General features: G+C 36.9%; 2 protein-coding genes across 3 annotated transcripts; one reads left to right on the top strand and one right to left on the bottom strand.

Moving 5' to 3' along the window:
• Positions 1–436: 436 nt before the first annotated feature.
• On the top strand, positions 437–19469 carry postnb (periostin, osteoblast specific factor b). 2 transcript variants are annotated; one of them, XM_079610904.1, is made up of 21 exons: positions 437–479; positions 2616–2890; positions 3787–3885; positions 9620–9684; positions 9890–10047; positions 10138–10302; positions 10392–10538; positions 10624–10765; positions 12370–12582; positions 12661–12795; positions 13689–13837; positions 14479–14615; positions 14694–14824; positions 14965–15095; positions 15883–15985; positions 16089–16156; positions 16436–16499; positions 16708–16941; positions 18349–18390; positions 18475–18504; positions 18639–19469. In XM_079610904.1, exons 2-21 carry the CDS (start codon positions 2772–2774, stop codon positions 18659–18661), a joined length of 2355 nt encoding a protein of 784 aa, XP_079467030.1. In that variant the 5' UTR covers positions 437–479; positions 2616–2771; the 3' UTR covers positions 18662–19469. The 2 variants fall into 2 exon arrangements, with proteins under 2 accessions (XP_079467030.1, XP_079467029.1); XM_079610903.1 differs by lacking the exon at positions 437–479 and adding an exon at positions 17953–17997 and having other exon boundaries at positions 2610–2890.
• On the bottom strand, positions 5971–7275 carry LOC306997583 (uncharacterized protein C14orf93 homolog). Its single transcript, XM_079610905.1, has 4 exons — positions 7102–7275; positions 6895–6986; positions 6654–6772; positions 5971–6292 (listed from the first exon to the last, which is right to left on the bottom strand). The coding sequence occupies exons 1-4, from the start codon at positions 7170–7172 to the stop codon at positions 6014–6016; spliced, it is 561 nt and encodes a 186-aa protein (XP_079467031.1). The 5' UTR covers positions 7173–7275; the 3' UTR covers positions 5971–6013.
• Positions 19470–20429: the final 960 nt, after the last annotated feature.

Genomic DNA, 20429 nt, shown 5'->3' with positions numbered 1-20429 from the left:
ATCTTTCACTCTCATAATCGCTTGCTATTTGTCTTTTGTTGCCATGGCAACACAGTGCCCGCTCTTGTTCTTTAATTAATTGACTTCACAGTAGTTATTTTATCTGAGGGCACACCATGCTGTTTTCAATTATAACTGAATAAAGTGTCAGCAGATAGTTTCTCAGAATTTGTTTCTGTTAAAATGTGTGGCTCTCAGATGCTCCCAGTGTCTTTGAGGTAAATGTGGTATTGGTGCAAATTTGTTATGAATATTATGTTCTAGGAATGTTCCTTTTATGTTTTTATAAATAAGTCCACAAACTAAAACTGTTAGGTGGGGATTTAGTTTTATAGGTCTACTGGTTATACCTCGGGTCTTTACGTCATTCACTACCCTCCTCCTCATTAATTTTTTAGACATCAACCTTCTTATTCTTCTTCAATCAATTCATTTTAAGCAATATAGCAATCTGCTCAAACCCTTCCAAGCTCCAAAAGGTAACAAAATATGCTTTATTGTATTATTCTGTTACTGTTACTCTAATATCAGAGGAGTTTTATATTATCGAGACAGGTAGAGATCCATCCGTGTCAGATAGATACGGGTCGCTGAAGACCCAAATATGTCAAGATTGGCAAAACATTTATGCATTTAAGGTTTAATCCTTAATGGCACATATTCAACAAGGTCTGGAAACATTCCTCAGAGAATTTGGTCCTTATTGATATGATGGCGTCACGTTTCCTGCAGATGTGTCAGCACATGTTCCACCACATCCCAAAGCTATTGGATCTGGTGACTGTGGAGGTTATTTGAGTTTATTGAACTATATATTGTTATATAACTTAGTGTTCTTTTTTCCAATTTTAACTTTTTGTTGTTCTTTTTGTCCTGTACTTTTCTTTCACATCTCGTGCTCGCCTATCTGTTTACAGTGGAATCCCTCCGCAGCTTGAGGGGATTATGTTCATGTTCTGATATTTACTACCAATGTCTCTCGCTCGCCAGGAAAGCATGCAACATTTGCAGCACGGCTTTTCCAAAAGTCATAAAAGCACAGACGGGGTGGGGAGGGGAGGGAAGAGTGGGAAGAAAGCACAGGAGCTATTTCCAGATGCGTTTCTTCGGTCTCATGTAGGCTACACATTTTCACTTCAGGACAGGAACACGATTCTGTGCGATTTATTCTAAATAACTTTTTATTTTTCGAAAGATAACACAAATCTTGATTTGATGTAGTTGTGTTTACTAGAATTTATGAGGTCAATCAAACAATTTGGTTGTTGCAGGTCAGAAGAAAGAAAGGCCCTGTAAAGGCCGATATCTTTTGTGACCAATGGCATGATGGGATGAGTGTTGCGAAAAAAAGGTGGTAATTTATGTTCACTTCACCTTTGTGGACACCTTCTGGATGTCCAGGGCCAACAAAGTGCACTTTAAGGGCAGCATCAGGCAGATAGATGGTTGACTTCAAATTGGGCGACATCCTTAAAACCATGCTAATATGTCTAGGCTACAGTGTGTGAAGTCAAAAATATATTTTCGTATTTTTATTTATTTAATTATTGCTGTTGTTGCAATAGCTTTCCACAGGATGGAGCCACTCATTCAAAACGTTCAAAAGGTTGTAAAGATACCACATCTTTCCAAAGTTATGTTTGCATCTGGCCACAAGAGTGAGCCAAGCACAGAGACATGAATCTGGATGAAACTGCTGTATCTGATGCTTCAGGGCTTGATTTGTATTGGTGTCAATATGTGGATACTTGGAGTGAAGCTATGGCGTTATGTAAAACTGATTTATACTTTACTCCTGCAGCCTACGTTTTGCACAATTTTATTCTTCATGTTTTATTTCTAAAATACTTTACAGTCACATGTTTACCAACAGACTTCCTTTAAAAAAATGTTTACATTATATAATATACCTGATTAATGTAGCATGAGGTCGAAAAGTCTGAGATAATAGTGAAAATAGGGGATTTTTTTCTCATTTTTTTTTCAAGTGGAAATAAGCTAGTTACTGAAAAAATATGTTTCTAGAATCTTTGAAAAGATTTGCAATAAAGAAAAGTAGGTATAAAATATAAAATGAAGAAATATTAAGATTTAAATTTGTGATATTGAGCATGTGATCTTCATACAAAAGGTCAGATGTTCTTGCTTCCATTGAACATTCTCAATTGTTGGATATACATGATCATGAGTTTTTACACAAACTAGTTTGAGTTCTGCTGTCATACCAAAGACATTCTTACATTTCTTCTTAACTTTTCACTCAAATAGTTATTCTGATTATATAATTAGTAAAGGAAAACTTGGAATTAAAAAAGCAAAACAGAAGCATTTCTCAGATTTTTGGACTCTTGGTCGTTTATGAAAACCGCAACATATGTATGCTGCATAGTCTGCATATTTTTTCATATGCCAAATATCACCAGCACAGAACAATGATTAGCAATTCAAAAAAAAAAAAAAATCTCAAAGTTCCACACCAGTCCTAACATGGACTAAAAGAGCTCTGCGTGTACTGTATATAATTATTCTTTTGTTAGGAATTCGACAACATTTCCTCCTCACACCTCAGCTCGTTGTTGAATTAATCCTCCATTCTTTGTGTTTTGCTTATTCAGTGTTGGAGGTGAGATCAGACACACTGGTGAACAGGAGAGGCTGGTGCACTGACAGTTTGCCAGTCTGTCCTGCTGCAGAGAGCTGAGCTATAAAAGCCCTCTCCCCCTCAGCTGAGCCCATTCTTGCTCTGAAGTCTCACAGTGGGGAAAGCAGGGATGAAGCGACTCTTTGCGGCTACTTTTGCACTCTTTGTGCTGTCTGCCTTTGACCAGGCAGACTCCTCCGCCTATGACAAGATAGTTGCCCATAGTCGTATTCGAGCAAAGAAAGAAGGGTAAGACATATTATTCATATTATTTATTAAATTGTTAAGTTTTAAATAGCATATATTATTTAAATATATTTTATTAATTAAGAATAATTTTCATAATTTATATATATTTTAAATATATATATTTTAAAATTTGTACATATGGTTATTACTTTACATACTATTACATTGCTGTTATTATTATTACTGTACATTTGTATAACTGAAACTTTCTTTGTCTTTGTGCAACAAATATGCAAACTGTGTAAAATTATTTATATTGTTATTAATTTCTGTAACCAAATCTAGTCAGGTTGATTGTCATACTAAATAATATTAGAGACTTACAAAATATAAAAACTATTTATTTACAGTGCAATACTTGATTTTATAAGTATACATTTAGGTTACCTGACAAAATGTTTTTACATTGTTTTCTTTTATATATTTTGTAAATCATTTAATCATTTTAAATAATGGCTGTCATTTTTTTTGTAAATACAAAGGTCTTAAGAATGGTTTGAAATTGGTCAATTATAGCTCATTGTCCTAATTTATTCTAATTTTATTACATCAAAGTCAAACATTACTGTCCCAGGTTTAAAAGAAAAGCACCATGGGTCTAATTCTCACTATGAACTATTTGCTTATTAGCATGCATATTACTAGGATATTGGCTGTTTATTAGCACTTATAAAGCACATATTAATGCCTTATTATCCATGACCATATTCTACATCCCTTCATCCTACCCAATAACCTAAACTGAACAACTACCTAACTATTAATAAGCAGTAATTAGGGGTTTATTGAGGCAAACGTTCTCAATAGTTAGTTAATAGTGAGAATTAGACCCTAATCTAAAGTGTGACCTCCCAGCTTTACTCATTTCATCCTGTGTTACCTTTACCTCTCTGCAGACCAAATGTGTGCGCTCTCCAGCAAGTCATGGGGACAAAGAAGAAATACTTCAGCACTTGCCGTAATTGGTACCAAGGGGCCATCTGTGGAAAGAAAGCGTAAGTGTGATGTTTTATGATTCCTGGAGGTTATTACAAATCCTGTCTCTTTGACAGAAACTGGAAAGTTCCAGTTACTCCAATGGTCAAAGTTGAAAGGTCGCTGTCCCAACTGGTAAGAGTGCGTGAAGACAGTTCCAACAGTTACATTCACAGATGAATTCCTACTTAAGCTGAGCTCCAAATGCAGCTTAATAGTTGAATTTACAATCCTCCCAATTCAAATGACTTTGTAAAATACAGAAATAGACAGCAACAGTAGATTTATAGTTCAACATGGCTGCCAAGACAAAGAATTGCTCTACAGCTACAAACCAAATTCCATGTGTTTCTACGGCACAAACCACCGGAGAGCTGCAGAACCTTAATTGGTATAAAATGGTGAGACCCACTGACGTTGTCAGGACATGCCATCGATGATTAAAGAAAGCAGCAAAGCTCGCCTGGAGTGCTTGGCTTGTGTTGAAACACCTTTCCTTAAATTTCTGTCCTGGGGCGAACATACACAGCTGTCTACAAGGTGGAAATGTCAGCAGGCTCTTTTGTTTTTCGAGAAGCTCTTTGGCAAAAAAACCTAAGTGAACCTAATGATGTGTGAAATGTAAAACAACAACAGCAAAAAAAGATTTCAACATCTAGATCAACAATATACCGTAAGATGAGCGGCAATGTCCTACTGTGAAGGCTCCAGTAATAAGGTTGTGGTTTCTGGAGGCCAACATGGTCAACCACAACCGTTGATTCATGTAGAGTTTGTTATGCCTTCGGTTTCTTTTCCTTTTTCCGTGGTTGGAAAAGAGTGGAACAACAACATAAAGAGTTTTCCCGGGCCTCTCATATGTGACCAAACAGCACCGATGTGGGGTAACCTCCAGTGGTTTCAAACTTCCTTAGTTGCAAAGCCAGACTTGCCTGAGATATTCTGTAGATTTTCTGCTTATCTTGCAGTTTTGTATATCGAAAAGCCAGGAACTGTTCTGCTCTGGGGATTTCCTCTGCACTCAGCAGACCATTACATAGCGGTCTGGCAATCTTTGTAAATATCTGGTTTAGTGTGCTTAGCTTACATAACTGAGATGAGTATGACAGTCTTAGATCTCCTTCAAAGATTGGTGGAAAAAAAACAATTATCACTGCATGAAAAGAGGTGTATCCGTACTAGGAAACTCCTGTATACACCACTGATTTTCGGAAGTATCTACTAGTTCCACTGAGGGTAAACTTCTAATTCCACCAAGTTAGGAAACTCCCGTAATGATACCAATTCGGATGTATCTTGCTGAAGGGATATCCCCGTGGTATATGCAGCCATTTGTTGCCATGGCAAGTAATCCCCTGAAGAATGTTGTCAGGAGACATTTTCACACCTCAAGAGGCCTTTCACTTCACACCTTGACACACCTCTGCTGTCCTTATTGGTGTTTTTTCTCAACATTGATTGGTTGTTTTAACAAAAACACACCCCAAACCCTAAAAACTATTGGGACAGTGACCTGTCAGTTTCCTGATACTAGTATTTGATTGGTCATGGTTTTCATTTAGCCCAACCCAAGCCCTCATAGCATAGGGACTTGATTGGTTTTGGCCAGCTATGTTAATAAACTATAACCACCCCACCTACTATACAACCCAACCCCCTCAAAAATGGAAAACAGAATGGATTCAGAATTTATTTTTATTAAAATTAAACCAAAACACTTAAAGCATTAAATATATAAATAAAGCATTAAATATATAAATAAAACTATAGGAACTGTACAGAGGGGAAAGTACCTTTATAAAATTTAACCAAACACAAGCAATATTATAACAGTTAGAGAATATAAAACGAAATAATATGTACACAAAGCAAAGTACTTTTATAAAATTTTACTAAACACAAGCAATATTATAACAGTTACAGAATATAAAACTAAATAAACTACTTAATATGTACACTACACACAGCACTAAGTATTTAAAATATAACCAAACACAAACAATATTAAAAGAAAATAAGTTGCAGAATATGAAACTAAATAAATCTAACCTAATAAGTATACAAAGAATAAGATCAAATAGAAGAGAATAAGTGAAAATGTGCAGTTTGTGGTGCAATTATTAAAATTGCAAAACCAGTGCAGTTTAGTTAAAGTTGAAGAAAGGAAGGTCCATCATGTCCATTTCCATCAGCCTTAACACGCTGATGATGCAAAATAGTGTAGCGCATGTCTGCCTCCAATCTGCGCTGAAGCTCCTCACAAAGTTCTGACAATTGTGGGTTCCTGTGAGATGGAGACCTCACAATCCACACTGGCCTTCCATCAACAATGGCATCCTCCTCGTCAGACATCAGCTCCACTGTTGCAGTCTGCCAAAGCTCTCTCTCTGCATCGGTTTGAACAACCTTGGACCTGGAATCCAGCAACTGCAAAACACACAATGTGTTAACCACTAAAAACACCCAGAAATGTATCAAACTTAAAGGAATAGTTCACTCAAAAATGAAAATTCTGTCAATGTACTCACTCTCATGTTGTTACAAACCAGTAAATGTCTTTGTTCTGATAACCACAAAAGATGGAACGTTTATAATCCAACCAATCATGAGCCCCATTGACTTTAAAGTAGAAAAAAAAAACTATGGAAGTGATTGGAGCTCATGATCAGTTTGATTTCAAACATTCCTAAAAATATTTTCTTTTGTGGTTATCAGAAGAAAATAACAGAATTTTCAATTTGGGGTGAACTATCCCTTTAAAGACAAGTTGATGAATTTCTACACTTACCCGTCTTTTCCTTTGTCGGTTTTTAGCTCCTGTTTTAATGGCATCTCTTAGCTGGGACTTTTCTGGCTGAGACAAATTGTACTTTCTCCGAAGTGTTTCAAAGTATGTCTTGCAACACGCTGAATAAAAGACAATTCGGATAAGTGACAGAAACTACACTATTGAAATCATAAGATGGACAAAATATAAGAGACTAAAATTATGGACATTCAAATTGTTAAACAAACATTTAAAAAATTACCTAGTATACACTCAGGGTCTGCATCTGCAAAAGTTGTTTTCAATTCCTCTAGCAGATAAGTCATGACTGCTTGGTTACGAGGCAAACTTATTCTGTGTGGAAAGAGAGAATGTGTCATTAAATGCATTTAAAAGGAATATGTAAAACCCCATAAACAGCATGGCCCACAAAGGCTAAATAAACATAGCAGAAAAACAGCAGTCTTACCCAGTTTGTGGATCATATTTATGTGGGTTGTTTTCCGAATTGTGAAGGCGCCTTAGAGCTTCCTGTAACATTGAATGAAAAACGCTTTAATACATGCACACATAACGTTACATTGGCTGGAAACAAAAGTTTTCAAACGACGTTGTGTAACTTACAGATGAAATAAAACTCAACTTACCGCAATGCCTTTGTCTTTATCCTTTTATGTAATGGCTCTTCCCGCGGTCTTTGTTCCTCTTGCGGTCTTTGCTCGTCAAACTTTCGCTCAAGAGCATAAAGACGCTGGATAGCATCTTCGAGAAGAACAGTGTTTGCAGCTTGCTTCTCCATCAAACCCTCAAGCAAACCTCCACAATACTGTATGTGCTTTCTTTACGAGACATTGTCTCCCACCCCCCACCCAGCTCTGAAAACAGAGAAGGCACCTCTACCTGGGGGTCATTAACATATAAAAAGCCCTTCACACCTCACACCTCACACCCACCCCTCCTTACAACCAGCTGTAAGGATTCCTGGAAACTTCCACCAGTTCCTATATACATCCACATACGTAAGGTTTCTGGATGTTTCACGAGTTTACTTCTGTGTATTACCTTTCCAAGCACTCTGCCTCATTTATCTGGCAAACCTACAGTTTAGCAGAGATTTCCCATCCCGTATTTGTCCGTATACAGCTCTTTTCATGCAGTGTATATCACTGATGGTGTCTCAATGTGCAGTTGAGAGAAGTTTGAGAATTACAAAAAAAAAATGAGTGTCTGTTTTCAGTTAAGTAATTGGTTTGATGTTCTACAAAACGTATCTATATATTTTGTTAGAAATCTCCACTATCTGATGGTTTTAGCTCCATCCTAATGGTTTGAACATATGCATAATGTTGTGGATCCTTTGAACTGGTGACTCACAGGGGAGAACTTCAATTCAATTGGAAAATCTGACCTTCTCCCCAATGATTCATGTGGATGCATTCCCTCAGCATGTCTGGTCAACAGGAGTCATGTTTTCCTCCCGTTTTGGGGAGAGATGCTTTAGAAGTTCATGTTCTAGTGAGGCTCTAATGATCTCATCAGCTATCCTTTCCCAGCATTTCTCTTCAATAGAAGACATGGAGCCCAGCCATGAGCCGAAACTATTGCTTCTGGATCCTCAGCACGGCGGTCACATAGAGGACAGCTTTGAAATCCCCATTAGTTTCTTAGTCTCGTGATTGCTCAATCTCAGGGGCTTGTAGTTTCCACTCTTCCACAGACCTCACCACTGACTGTCAGTTCTCATTTGGTGATTTGCAGGCTGTTTTATCTTTCTGCAGAACTCAGCAACATGGAACCATTTTGCTGGTGTGGAGATTTCCATGTGCACTAACCCTGACTAGAGTTTATCTCTGAATCTCCACCACTGCTGGAGTTTGTTTATTATCAGCAGACTTGAGAACTTCTCAAGGGATTGTAACACTCCAGGGGTGTTTTCTCAGAGGACCTTATAAAAAACCTGTTTCCCATTAACCGCTATTTATTAACTCTACAATATGGCTGCTGTATAGTTGGTATAATTAGCTTTGGTGAGTTTTATTGAACCCATTATTCATATTAAGAGCCTGTTATAATGCATATGAACTTGCAACTGGCTAAACACACACACACACTAAAGGGAATGGGGAAAAAAATAAAAAATAATGATGCACAAAAATACATTGGTCTGACTGAAGATGTTTATGGTGACATTTGTAATATGAAGTTCTGAAGTACAACAGTGAGGATTTCCTTCTTTTACATGATGCTTAATAGTTGTATTTTAAAGCACATAGATATATAATCAGATGGTTTAATAATATAGTTTTTAAGATGATTTCAGTTTTATAATTAATTTTTAGATTATATTTTTTTGTTTCTTAATGCTGCAGCACAAAATGACTTCTCATCCATGAGATTCCATTTGTGTGGTCATGGAAACATAGTTACAAGCTTGGTTTGAAGGTTTAAAGGCCGTTTTCAATGAAAACAGAAAGAAAGAAAAAAACAGAATGCAACCTCCATTACTGGAAAACTGCTGATTCGACATTTCCTTCCCATTGTACATTGTAACTTCCAAACCAAGGGATTTCACTGGGTTATAAATTTACTTTAAAGGGTTCCTGGATCCAAAAAATACCCCATCAGCCTTACTAAACCACCAAGTTGGTCTCAGCACTTGGCTTCAGGGCACTTTAAGTATTAATGCAATGCTATGACAACGTAATGATAGTGGAATAAGGCACAAACCTCGGGACCACATAGCATGTTTATGTACAAAGACAGTTAATGGTTGCCATATGGAAAGACTGTCTGTCCAATACCATGAACTGTGTTATCATTAAAACCAGGATAGCTTGTAACGACGTGAGAATGGCATCCAGGAAGAAAAAAAAAAATGAATTTGAGCCTGTACATTACCGGTATTTTATTTTTTCAAGTGGCACCAAATGCCTGGGCTTCAATATTCACTTAACACATGTTCTTCTGGTTTTATGTCTTCCCTCCAGGACCGTATTGTATGAGTGTTGCCCAGGTTACATGAAGTTGGACGGCTTGAGAGGCTGTCCTGCAGGTTGGTTGATTTCATAATAGTTACTTACTGACCAGTCTGACATTGATATGTCTTAAAAGTCAAAAGGTTATAGTGTCAATAAAATACAAATTTACAATGATAAGTATGCTAAGTATGATTGATATCTAGTTTGAATGCTATAATGTAGGGGGAAAAAAATTATTAGGCTGCAATCTTCGGCTAATCTGTGTCACTTTCCTTGCAGTTGCTCCCATTGACAACGTTTATGGCACCCTCGGCCTGGTCAAAGCCAAAAATACCCAGGAATACTCTGCTATATCCAAGCTACAGGAAGAGATTGAAGGTTCCGGGTCGTACACCTTCTTCGCACCCAGTAATGATGCATGGGATCTTCTGGATGCGGTAACATCTCGTTCCTTCTATATTCAGCACAAACATGGAAATTGAGTAATTCCTTGACTGTTTTGCACTGGCTTCCTCTCTGTTCTATAGGAGGTGAGGAATGCTCTGGTGAGCAATGTTAATATCGAGCTGTACAATGCTTTGCACTACCACATGGTCAACAAACGGCTTCTCACCAAAGACCTCAAGAACGGAATGACCGCAACCTCCATGTACAACGACTTGAGCCTGCTCATCAATCATTACTCCAATGGGGTAATTTGATATCTTGAGAAATGGAGGGTTATGTTTCAGGTTACTTTCTTTTTTGTGAGGGACTTCATTTACACATGGTTCTTGTTCAGGTTGTCACAGTGAACTGTGCCAGGATCATTCACGGCAACCAGGTGGCCACCAACGGAGTCGTCCACGTCATTGACCGAGTCATCACAGCTGTTGGCAACACCATTCAGGATATAATCGAAGTCGACGATGAACTAAGCACTTTGAGTGTAAGTGTTAAGGAAACTTGGAGCTGTGTAGTTCATGAACCAAACCAATTAACCAAAAGTTGTTTATGCTCCATTTCTTTTCCAGACTGTGGCTACTGAATCCGGTTTGATTGAGAAGCTGGGTCAGCCGGGACACTTCACCCTGTTCGCCCCCACCAACGATGCCTTTGAAAATCTGGATAGAGAGGTTATGGACAGGCTTATGAAAGACAAGGGTTCCCTCCAAGGTAAACCCAAGACGTAAAGCCCCATGATTTCCCATTGCACTATTCTCAAATGGAATGCTTTAAGTTGTCGAAGGGACACGTTAAATCCCATATTGATGGCAGACTTGGCACAAAGAAAGGCTTTATTCTTATTTAATGAGACAAAGATGCAGGAAATCAAGGATCTGGCAGTGCCCTCGTGCCGTGTTTGTTGATATGAGTCAACTGAGTGAGGCCAATGATTATTTTGCCCCCTTTCAAACCAGATGGGCCCGCTGCACCCCGAGCTGTAGACCTGGAATTCTCAGACAGTTGGCAAACAGTCTCATAACAACACTTATAGGACTACTTTGAGATTTAGACAGGGTTACAGTTGAGCCACTTGGAGAAGAGATCAAATCTGAAGGTTCTCTGCAGCAGAACTGAAGTTTATGGGTACGTCTTACAGTATTTTCAGAATACTGTGGTTGATGTTTGCTTTGGAGTTGCATTAACTTCCCCAGCGATCATGTAAAATAATGACATAATACCCCACTCTCATGAATATAAGGTTTGTCAGAAATGCCCTAAGGCTTATATTAACTGCTTGAGTGAAAACTAAAATAAAACTAATATTATGGCCAAATCTGTTGTGCCAAGCGGAAAGACATTTGATCTGCTACTTAAGCAACTTTCATTGAGGGACGCCAAAATGAAAAAGGAAAACTCCAAGCTTAACCTAGATACTGATGCATTGTACAGTTAACCATTGAATATAATACCAACAAATTTAACACAATGAACAATACAGTGAGATGATAGCCAGCTTGAACATATGCACCCATTTGGCTCCAGTGGTTCATGTTTTCCAGAGTGATGCGGAATACATTTTGTAACCATTAAAGCGATAATGTTCATTGTAAGGGCCAAAGGAGAAAGATCTAAGACCTTCTGAAAAGAGCATAATCCTTGTCTTGCCAGAGACCTATAGACAGGAAACAGCTGTTAGCTTTACGATCCAGTGAAAAATGGTGGCGATGGGATCTCTGCCCTCTTATTAGTCCCTAGACTTTTGACTTGAGACTCGCTCTATTTCCAGTCAAATGGTTTGTTGCTGCTGAGAGACTCACTCAGAGAGGAGGACCCAAAGGCTCCCAAGGCTACCCCAGGATCCCTTTTGGGAACTAATTGGAGATGGAATGACATAATGGATTGCATGCATATCTACATAATCTAATGATTAAATCACATAATTTAAATGGTCTTTAAAAAATATTAAAGGTCATGAAATCAAAGTTCATGTTGAAGCTACTGTGTCTATATGCTAGTGTAAGCCTAGCATATATGTGGATTTTAAATTTACAACCATTCTCTCAGGAAAACTGGGCTTGGCGAGTGAATTCATGTACATTCATTTAAAGCAAATACTGTGTTAAATCACTGTGCAAAATTGTAATTTAGCATGTTTGTATGAAGCATTTTCAGACTCATTTCCATGTGTGATTTTTACCTGATGTGGTATGTTCTAAACACCCCCCAAAAAAAACGAATATAATTTTTCCATGATCTCCTCATATCTCAAGAGGCGTGTAAGAGGAATAACAGATGTGCTTGGATGACAGAGACTGATGTTTCTTCTCTTTCAGCTCTCCTCAACTACCATCTGTTGAACTCGGTTCAGTGCTCTGAGGCCATCATGGCCGGCACGTCTCATGAGACCCTGGAGGGCAGCAATATTGAGATTGGCTGCGATGGCGATAGCCTTACAGTCAATGGAATAAAGATGGTACTCAAGAAGGACATTGTCACCTCCAATGGAGTCATCCACCTCATCGATCAAGTCCTCATGCCCGACTCTGGTAAGCTTATCCTATCAGTCTCTTTTATCTTTTTGCACTGAAATAGCCTATAAATGCTGTGATTTTGCTTTTTTAAAGCTAAACAGGTTATGGAGCTGGTTGGACAATCTCAGGCCACGTACGGTGACATGTTGACAGAGCTAGGCTTGTCTGCAGCCATGAGACCCGAGGCTGAGTACACGCTCCTGGCTCCACTCAACGCAGCCTTCAACGGTGAGCAAATACATGTCAATCTCCCTCTCCCTCTGTTTAACTAACGTCCATACTCCATGGTCTCCTTGCCTTTACTCAGCTCCTTGTTTCTTTTCTGTCATTGTCTGATTTAATTCTACCTTAGCAAGACCTCTGTTCTTTCAATTGCTGATGTGCCTTGCCTTTGTTAACTTCTGCTGTCTCATAACTACAGTATAACTTTGATTCCTCGCGGGATAGCAGGTGTAAAAACATATGATTCATTCAATGCCTGTGTATGGAAAATGGCAGCTTCTGTTAATCTATGGGCCTCCTTGGGCGTCCAGCACTGAAAAGATGTTGAAAGAAAGAGAAGATGAGAACTTCTGATATCCCACCTCCCATACAGAGCGTTTCAGACCTCACAGGAGGCTAAGCTGGATCTTTCACCTCATCATCACATGTTTGTAGTTCATTTGTGGCTAATGACAGGTGAACATATTCATCACATTATATTTACAGGGGTAAATCGTTCCTTTTACTAGGCTGCATGGGGGAAAGGGACAGTGCCTGCGGTTACAATAACCGAAAGTCCTGTCTGGGAATGCACATTCTACAAACTGCTCACCACGAAAGGCTGGCCAAGTCTTTACATGTTGCAGTTTTTGAAACATATAATGTTTTAATGGTACAGCCTCTTTGGTTATTTGTATGTTTTAATATGGAAGAGGTTAATTGGTCTTTTTAATTTTCCTAAATCCAAGTTGCGTTATATCATGTTATTGATTATGCACATGTTATCACAAAACTCCTAAATCCAAGTTGCGTTATATCATGTTATTGATTATGCACATGTTATCACAAAACTTTTTTGTCATGATGGTAATCCAAACCATCATGGAAAGTGGAAATAATTTGTTTCCTCTGCAATCCAGATGAGGTGATGTCCATGGACCAGAGCTTCCTGAAGATCATTCTGGAAAACCACATAATCAAGAACAAGGTTGTGCTGAGTCAGCTGTACAACGGTCAGCGCCTGGAAACACTCGCAGGGAAATTTCTCAGAGTCTTCGTCTACCGCACAGTCAGTTGTTTTATGTCTTTGTTCTATGCAAAAAATATACATATTTCTATATTAATTAATCAACTAATTTATAAATTGTATTATGCAAAAATTTCAAAAATATACGTGTGTGTGTGTATATATATATATATATATATACTGTATTCATATGAAACTGCTAATATATAGTGCCGGTAATATTTATTTTAAATGTTATTTATATAAATGTATTTTAAATATATGTTCAGGCATTTCAGATATATACTTTTTATCATTCAAAAAAGTAGTTTTTTCCAATGTACTAAAATAAAACTACTTTTTAAGGATGGATAAACACACCAATAGGTTTATGAAACTTAAAAAAAAAATCATGTATTCGTTGTTCTCCCTACAGTATGTGTATCTGAACTGTATTTTCTTACCTCTTTTAAACAAAATATTTTTACAACACATATTTACAATACAGTTCAAATATATTTTAGCTAGAGGGAGGAAAAAAAAGGATTTTTTGTTTTCACTGACATGTTAGGTGTATGAATTCTTTTTGGGCCATTACTTACATTGACATTTATTGGCATTGTAATTTTGAAGTAATAGCTCAAATAGTTTCCATTAGTAGATGCAGAGGAAGTGAACTGTCTTGTATTATCTGACCTATGAAGGCAGTCTGCATTGAGAACGGCTGCTTGATCCGTGGAAGCAAAGAGGGAAGTAACGGTGCGCTCCATCTCATGAAGACCCTGATCACGGCCCCAGAGTCCACCATGTACCAACTTCTGGTGAAAAACGGAGCATTCAAGTAAGAAAAAGTGCATTTTGATCAAGTCAAAGTGAAGATCGCTTTCTTGTCCTTGTGACTATCACTTCATTGCTGCAGGATCTTTTTGTCTCTGATGGAAGCAGCTGGTCTGACTGATGTGCTCAAACAGGAAGGAGATTTCACACTTTTTGCCCCTACAGATGAGGCTTTTGCAGGGCTCAGTGAGAGAGACTTGTCTCTTTTGAAGAGTGAGTTCTTTCATACATGTCATTTTCAAGGCACACCACAACTAGAATTACTGTTTAGCTTTGTTATATTCAGGATTAATGAGATTAAAGATGAAAGACGGAGGATACGGGATATGACAGCGTCTCTTCTCTGTGATCAGGTGACGTTAACGCCCTCAGAGCCATTCTGCTCTATCACTTCAGTAACGGCGTCTTCATCGGTGGAGGCTTGGAGACTGGAGTCACTAACCTCCTCAAAACTCTCCAGGGCAGCAATTTGAAGGTGTTGTATGTAAGTATCAAGCACTCCTGCAGTCCAGCCTTGAAATTAATTTCAAGTCATAACATCTGTTATAAGAACACATGCAAGAACCTTCATCAGATTATATGATTCCGCTCTGTAATATAGTTTTATGGTGGGAATTTCCTGTGAATAAAAATTAACCATGCTTTGTAGTGTACCACTTACCTTGATACAACCTTGATACAACCTCTGATTTATATGTAGAAGAAAAACTGAATTTATTTGATATACGGAAGTATTAAACAGGTGCAGAATGTTGTTTATGATTAGCAGTTTATATATAATATATATACACCTTTATATTGGGAAGGTCACATAAATCTTTGGTTAAATAAAATGTTGTTGTAAGGTTATACTGTAAGAGTAAACAATGTCAATTAGCAAAATTAGCTATCAATATATTATTTAATATTACTAAATATGAATACATTAGCTTACACCAATGAAAATAAAAATGAATATTCTGATCACTATTGCTCCTAAACATAAAAAGAACTTGTATTACCATTCTTTACATTTATGTTTGTAAATTATCATATATATATATATATATATATATATATATATATATATATATATATATATATATATATATATATATATATGTGTGTGTATGTATTTCTATTTATTCATTTTTATACAGGTAGAGATGCATATACATTAATATAATTTATTTTAAAATAAAAAACGAGCAAATATTACATAATATAATTATATATACTATGTATGTTTTATGATAACATTTATTTATTGAAACAAATATTGCAATTTGCAGGCAAATCAGAGCATGCAGGTCAACACTGTGAAAGTTCCGGAGTCTGATATAATGGCCACAAATGGAGTTGTTCACTTCGTCAGGACTCTTCTGTACCCTGAGGGTGAGAGATGAAGTTGCAGTTACTGTGATGTTTTTCTTTTCTTTCTTTTTTTGTGTGGAAATCATTTTTCAAGAACTACTAAATGTCTGTTTTATTTTAAAAGATATACCTGTTGGTAGCCAGGAACTCCGTTCACTGCTGACAAGGATCATCCGATACATCCAGATTAAGGTATTGAATTGCAACATGCAACAACAAGCATGAAGTCGTTCACAGAAAGACCTACAGTATTTAGGGCCCGTTTGCCCTGAGGATCTGGACTCGATTATGTGCAACCAAATTCAGCCTTCATGCCATAATATGATCTCCCAAAACAGATGTCCAGTGGGATCCTAATGCCATCTTTTCTTTTTATTTGTGTAATTCTACCGCCATGCCTAAAAAGTGTAATAGACAGGATATTTAAATAAGTGAATTTCTGTGTCAACGTGTATTTTCTTTCCTTTGCAGTATGTTGCTGGATACAGATTTCAGGAGATCCCTCTGACATTTAGGAGTATGTATATCAAAAATGGTTTTCATTTCAGCGCTTATCTGTTTTCTCAAATATTTGGTTTTCGTGAAATCTGACAATCATGTTTCACCTTTTTCCCTCTAGGAAGAGTCATCACAGGTAATTCTTGAAGCCAATGAAACTCATTAATAATGAGAGAGCTAGATTATTACTTTGAGCTGCATGAAGATTGTTTGTTTAATGAGTACTGTGTTTCTTATATATGCAGTTCCTGGAGAGGTTACAGAAGTCACCAGAGTCATCCAGGGAGAGCCTACCATCACCAAGGTGACACGGGTTATTGAGGGTGACCCGAGGCTTACGAAGGTTACCCGTGTGATTGAGGGTCAACCCTCTATCACTAAAGTCACCAGGGTAATCGAAGGACAGCCTACCATGACTAAGGTTACGAGATTCATCGAAGGGGAACCAACTATGACCAAAGTCACCAGAGTCGTTGAAGGTAAACACCATTAAACACATCAATGATAGTTATTGCACATATCATTGCATTAAAGCTATTGTCATGTAAACAATGTTAAGTAATCGTAAATTTATTGTGTAACACTTTAGTTTAGGGTCAAACTCTCACTATTAAGTAGTTGCTTATTATCATGCATATTACGGTACTAAGATATTTGGCTGCTTATTATTACTTTTGAAGCTTATTCTGTATGACCATATTCTACATCCCTTAATCCTACCTAATACCTAAACAACGACTACCTTAGTAACTATTAATAAGCCATAATTAGGGGTTTGAAGCAAAAATCATAGTTAATAGTTAGTTAATAGTGAGAATTAGACCCAATTTTAACGTGTAACCACTTATTGAAATTTCATTGAATGAAAAAGGATTTATACCAATTTTTGACTGATCCTCTGTTGTGCCATTTCTACCACAACCAACAATTTGTTGACTAATAAAGATCTTTCAAAAGTTACTTGGTGAGATAAGTGTAAGTAAAGGAAACATATTTGTTGTAATTTTGTCAGTATTACAGCCAAATTTTGCTTATTTTTGTTACATTGTTTAAGTTTGCAAAAAGTGTTAGTAAAATGCTAGCTATGAAATGACAAGCCAAACATTGTATTCTTAAAATGTTTACAAAGTAATTTTCACCACACAATGCTATTAAACACAATACAATAATATAAGATGTGATGAAAATGTTCTGACGATTAAACAAATAACATAATTCTCTTGTGATGCATTGATTTTATAAGTCCACTGGGCCAAATGCACCCATAGCTAAAGAAACCGCCCTAATAACTATGAATGACTATGAATACTCATACTCCAAATGTTTGGTCATTCTCCAAAGGACAAATGTGTGATAATGTGACTTGGAATATGTCTGGAAACCAAGTGTGATATTTCCTAACAGTGCGTGTTGCTCAAGCAATGAACCCATCCTTTCCTGGACCTGGATTTCACAAGTATTGACACATGCTTGATGTTTTGTATCAACAGGTCCTGAATATTCAGTCACCAGCTCCTCCGATACGGAGCTTTATGGTAGTGTGACACTTTGAACCGCTTATTAGCATGCTAGCATCAGAGCTAACAGTGAACCTCATTTAGTCTTACTCATTCCAAATCTTTTTTTCCCTTAAAGTTTGTCCTATTCCAGGTTACAGAATACAATGTCTTTCTATTGTGCTAAGGGTACTGATAAAAGACAACTAACACTTTTGATTTATTATTTTTCCTTTTATACTCTTTTGAAATAGCTATGCTACAAGCTGCGGAGTAAAGCCGACCCAGTCAACCACTGAACTCTACTCCCTTTTCCTTTTCTCTCTAGTTCTTCAAGTATAATCAGATAAATGACAGTATTATTCATCATTTCTTTTCCTTTCACACTAGATTTCAGCGAGGACCCTGACAGCATCACTAGTTACATTCAAGGTGAGATTCTAACATTTGCAAAAGTATGTCAAACTAAACTGTCCCAATGGTTGACCTCTTTGTCTTTTGTTAATCTGTTTCCAGAGGGAAGAAGGGTGCCTGGAAGAAGGCCAGGTAAATAATTCAGTAAACATCAGTTTGACACTTTGAGATTTTTTTTAAATGTTTTATATTGCATTCACGTCGATTGAACAAGCAATGTGCTACAAGCTTTGATCTCTCTGTGACCTCTCTTTTCATAATCTCAGGAGTACCCCGGAGGAGAGTCTAGATCTAGACTGCGCAGAGAGAGCACAAGTAGAAAACAAGACCTGGAGAGTACTTCCTTCATTTACTTGCGCAGTGGTCCAGAACCTACCAGGTTGAAGTTGAGTTTAAGGCAAAAGAAAAACAAACTCAATATTGATCATTCCTGTTTGTTCCAGAGATAAAGGTGATTTTTGTTCCAATACATTTGGTCCACATGGGGATACAAAAATTCCCCAAATGTGTATATAAATAAGCTCTCTCTCTTTTTTTGTTGTAAAGTATGGTCTGAAAAAATCAGTTTCATCTTCGTCATGAATAAATAATCATATGTGATGCTACACAAAACAACATCTGATGTTTTTGTTACATGATTTGGAAACATTTGTACAACCATGAATCAACGTTTGTAGAAATAACAAAAAAAATGGAAGCGTTCATATACATGGAATAGGGAACAGTTAAAATGAACAAATGCCTAAAACTAGCAGTATGAATTTATTTTTCTGGGGTACGGTTTACAGCTGCATGGACAATGATTTTATGGTGCTCATGTTTAGATGGTGTAAAATCTAAAATAAAAATAGAAATTATGTTGCAGTGTTTTGTTAGAAAATCTAGGTTTCTTTTCATGGTGTGATAGAGGTTTGATTGTTCTTCCTTGGTGTTTTTGTATGTGTATGTAAGTGTGTCCATTTGCATAAACCGTGCACAAATGTGCTGCACAAAAAACTTAAACTGAATTTATGTAACCAGTCCAAGGTTATTTGACAAGCAGGTTTTGGCTCCTTTGCATTTATTTTTCAATTTCCATAATAAACTCAACTTTTAGACATGGAATTGTGTGTCAGTTTTTAAAGTAACAAAATGTTAATATTATTTTTACTGTCATTATTTCTTTTTTATGTTTTATAAAAAATGTATACTAAAAGTATAACAATTAAATATTAATGAGGAAAATAATATATAATATATAAATATTTTAAGTATTGAAGTGCTATCTATTCTTTGCCAAGTTTTCCTCGAGGAAGAAAATATTTAAAAGAACTAGAACTAGGAAATAACTAGAAAATATCTCAAATTTGAGTGTTGGCTAAGAAAAAGACCACCATTTCCAGTATAACAATTCATATTTTACCATAGAGCGAAATCTGCTCAAAAAGTCCGTATTTATTAGTGTTTTATAAATGTATCAGAGTGTGCAATGTATTTGTGCATTCATCAACTTTTCCATTTAAGTTTCCATTTGTTTTTTTGTCCTCTTTTTTGTCTTCCCTCAGGAGATACACATTCATTCTTATTGCCTATGGGTTCAGGCAGTCACTGTAATGTGGGATAAGTCAAGGCACACCAAAATGTTTCCATAACTTTGTTTTAGCATGTCATACACTGACATTTTGTGTCAATATGGAATGTAGCGAACAAATTATCTAAAGAAAGTCTGAAAAGAAAGCATGTATGAGCTTAGTAGTTCAACTTTCTTCTTTAGCTGTTGGAAATAATCCAAGATTATTTCAATGCAACAAAGACACTTTCTTTTCATTAAGACATTTCCAGCATAGCAGTGATTGGGACAATGGAGGAAATTGTGATGGTCTGATTGGTCAGTTTGAATGTCTCACACCTGGGTGCTGGGGACACGGTGGGGGGAGAAATGACAAAACTGGACAGCAAAGGTTCTTCACTCTCTTGTTTTTGGATGCCAAGCTGGAGAGAGGGTCTCTCTCCCTCTCCCTCTCTCTTTCTCTCTCTCTCTCTTTCTTTCTTTCTTTCTTTCTCTCTCTCTCTCTCTC

The sequence above is a fragment of the Phoxinus phoxinus genome (assembly GCF_949152265.1).
Source record: "Phoxinus phoxinus genome assembly, chromosome: 4".
NCBI classification, from domain to species: Eukaryota; Metazoa; Chordata; class Actinopteri; order Cypriniformes; family Leuciscidae; genus Phoxinus; species Phoxinus phoxinus.
This window is presented reverse-complemented; position numbering and strand designations above follow the sequence as displayed.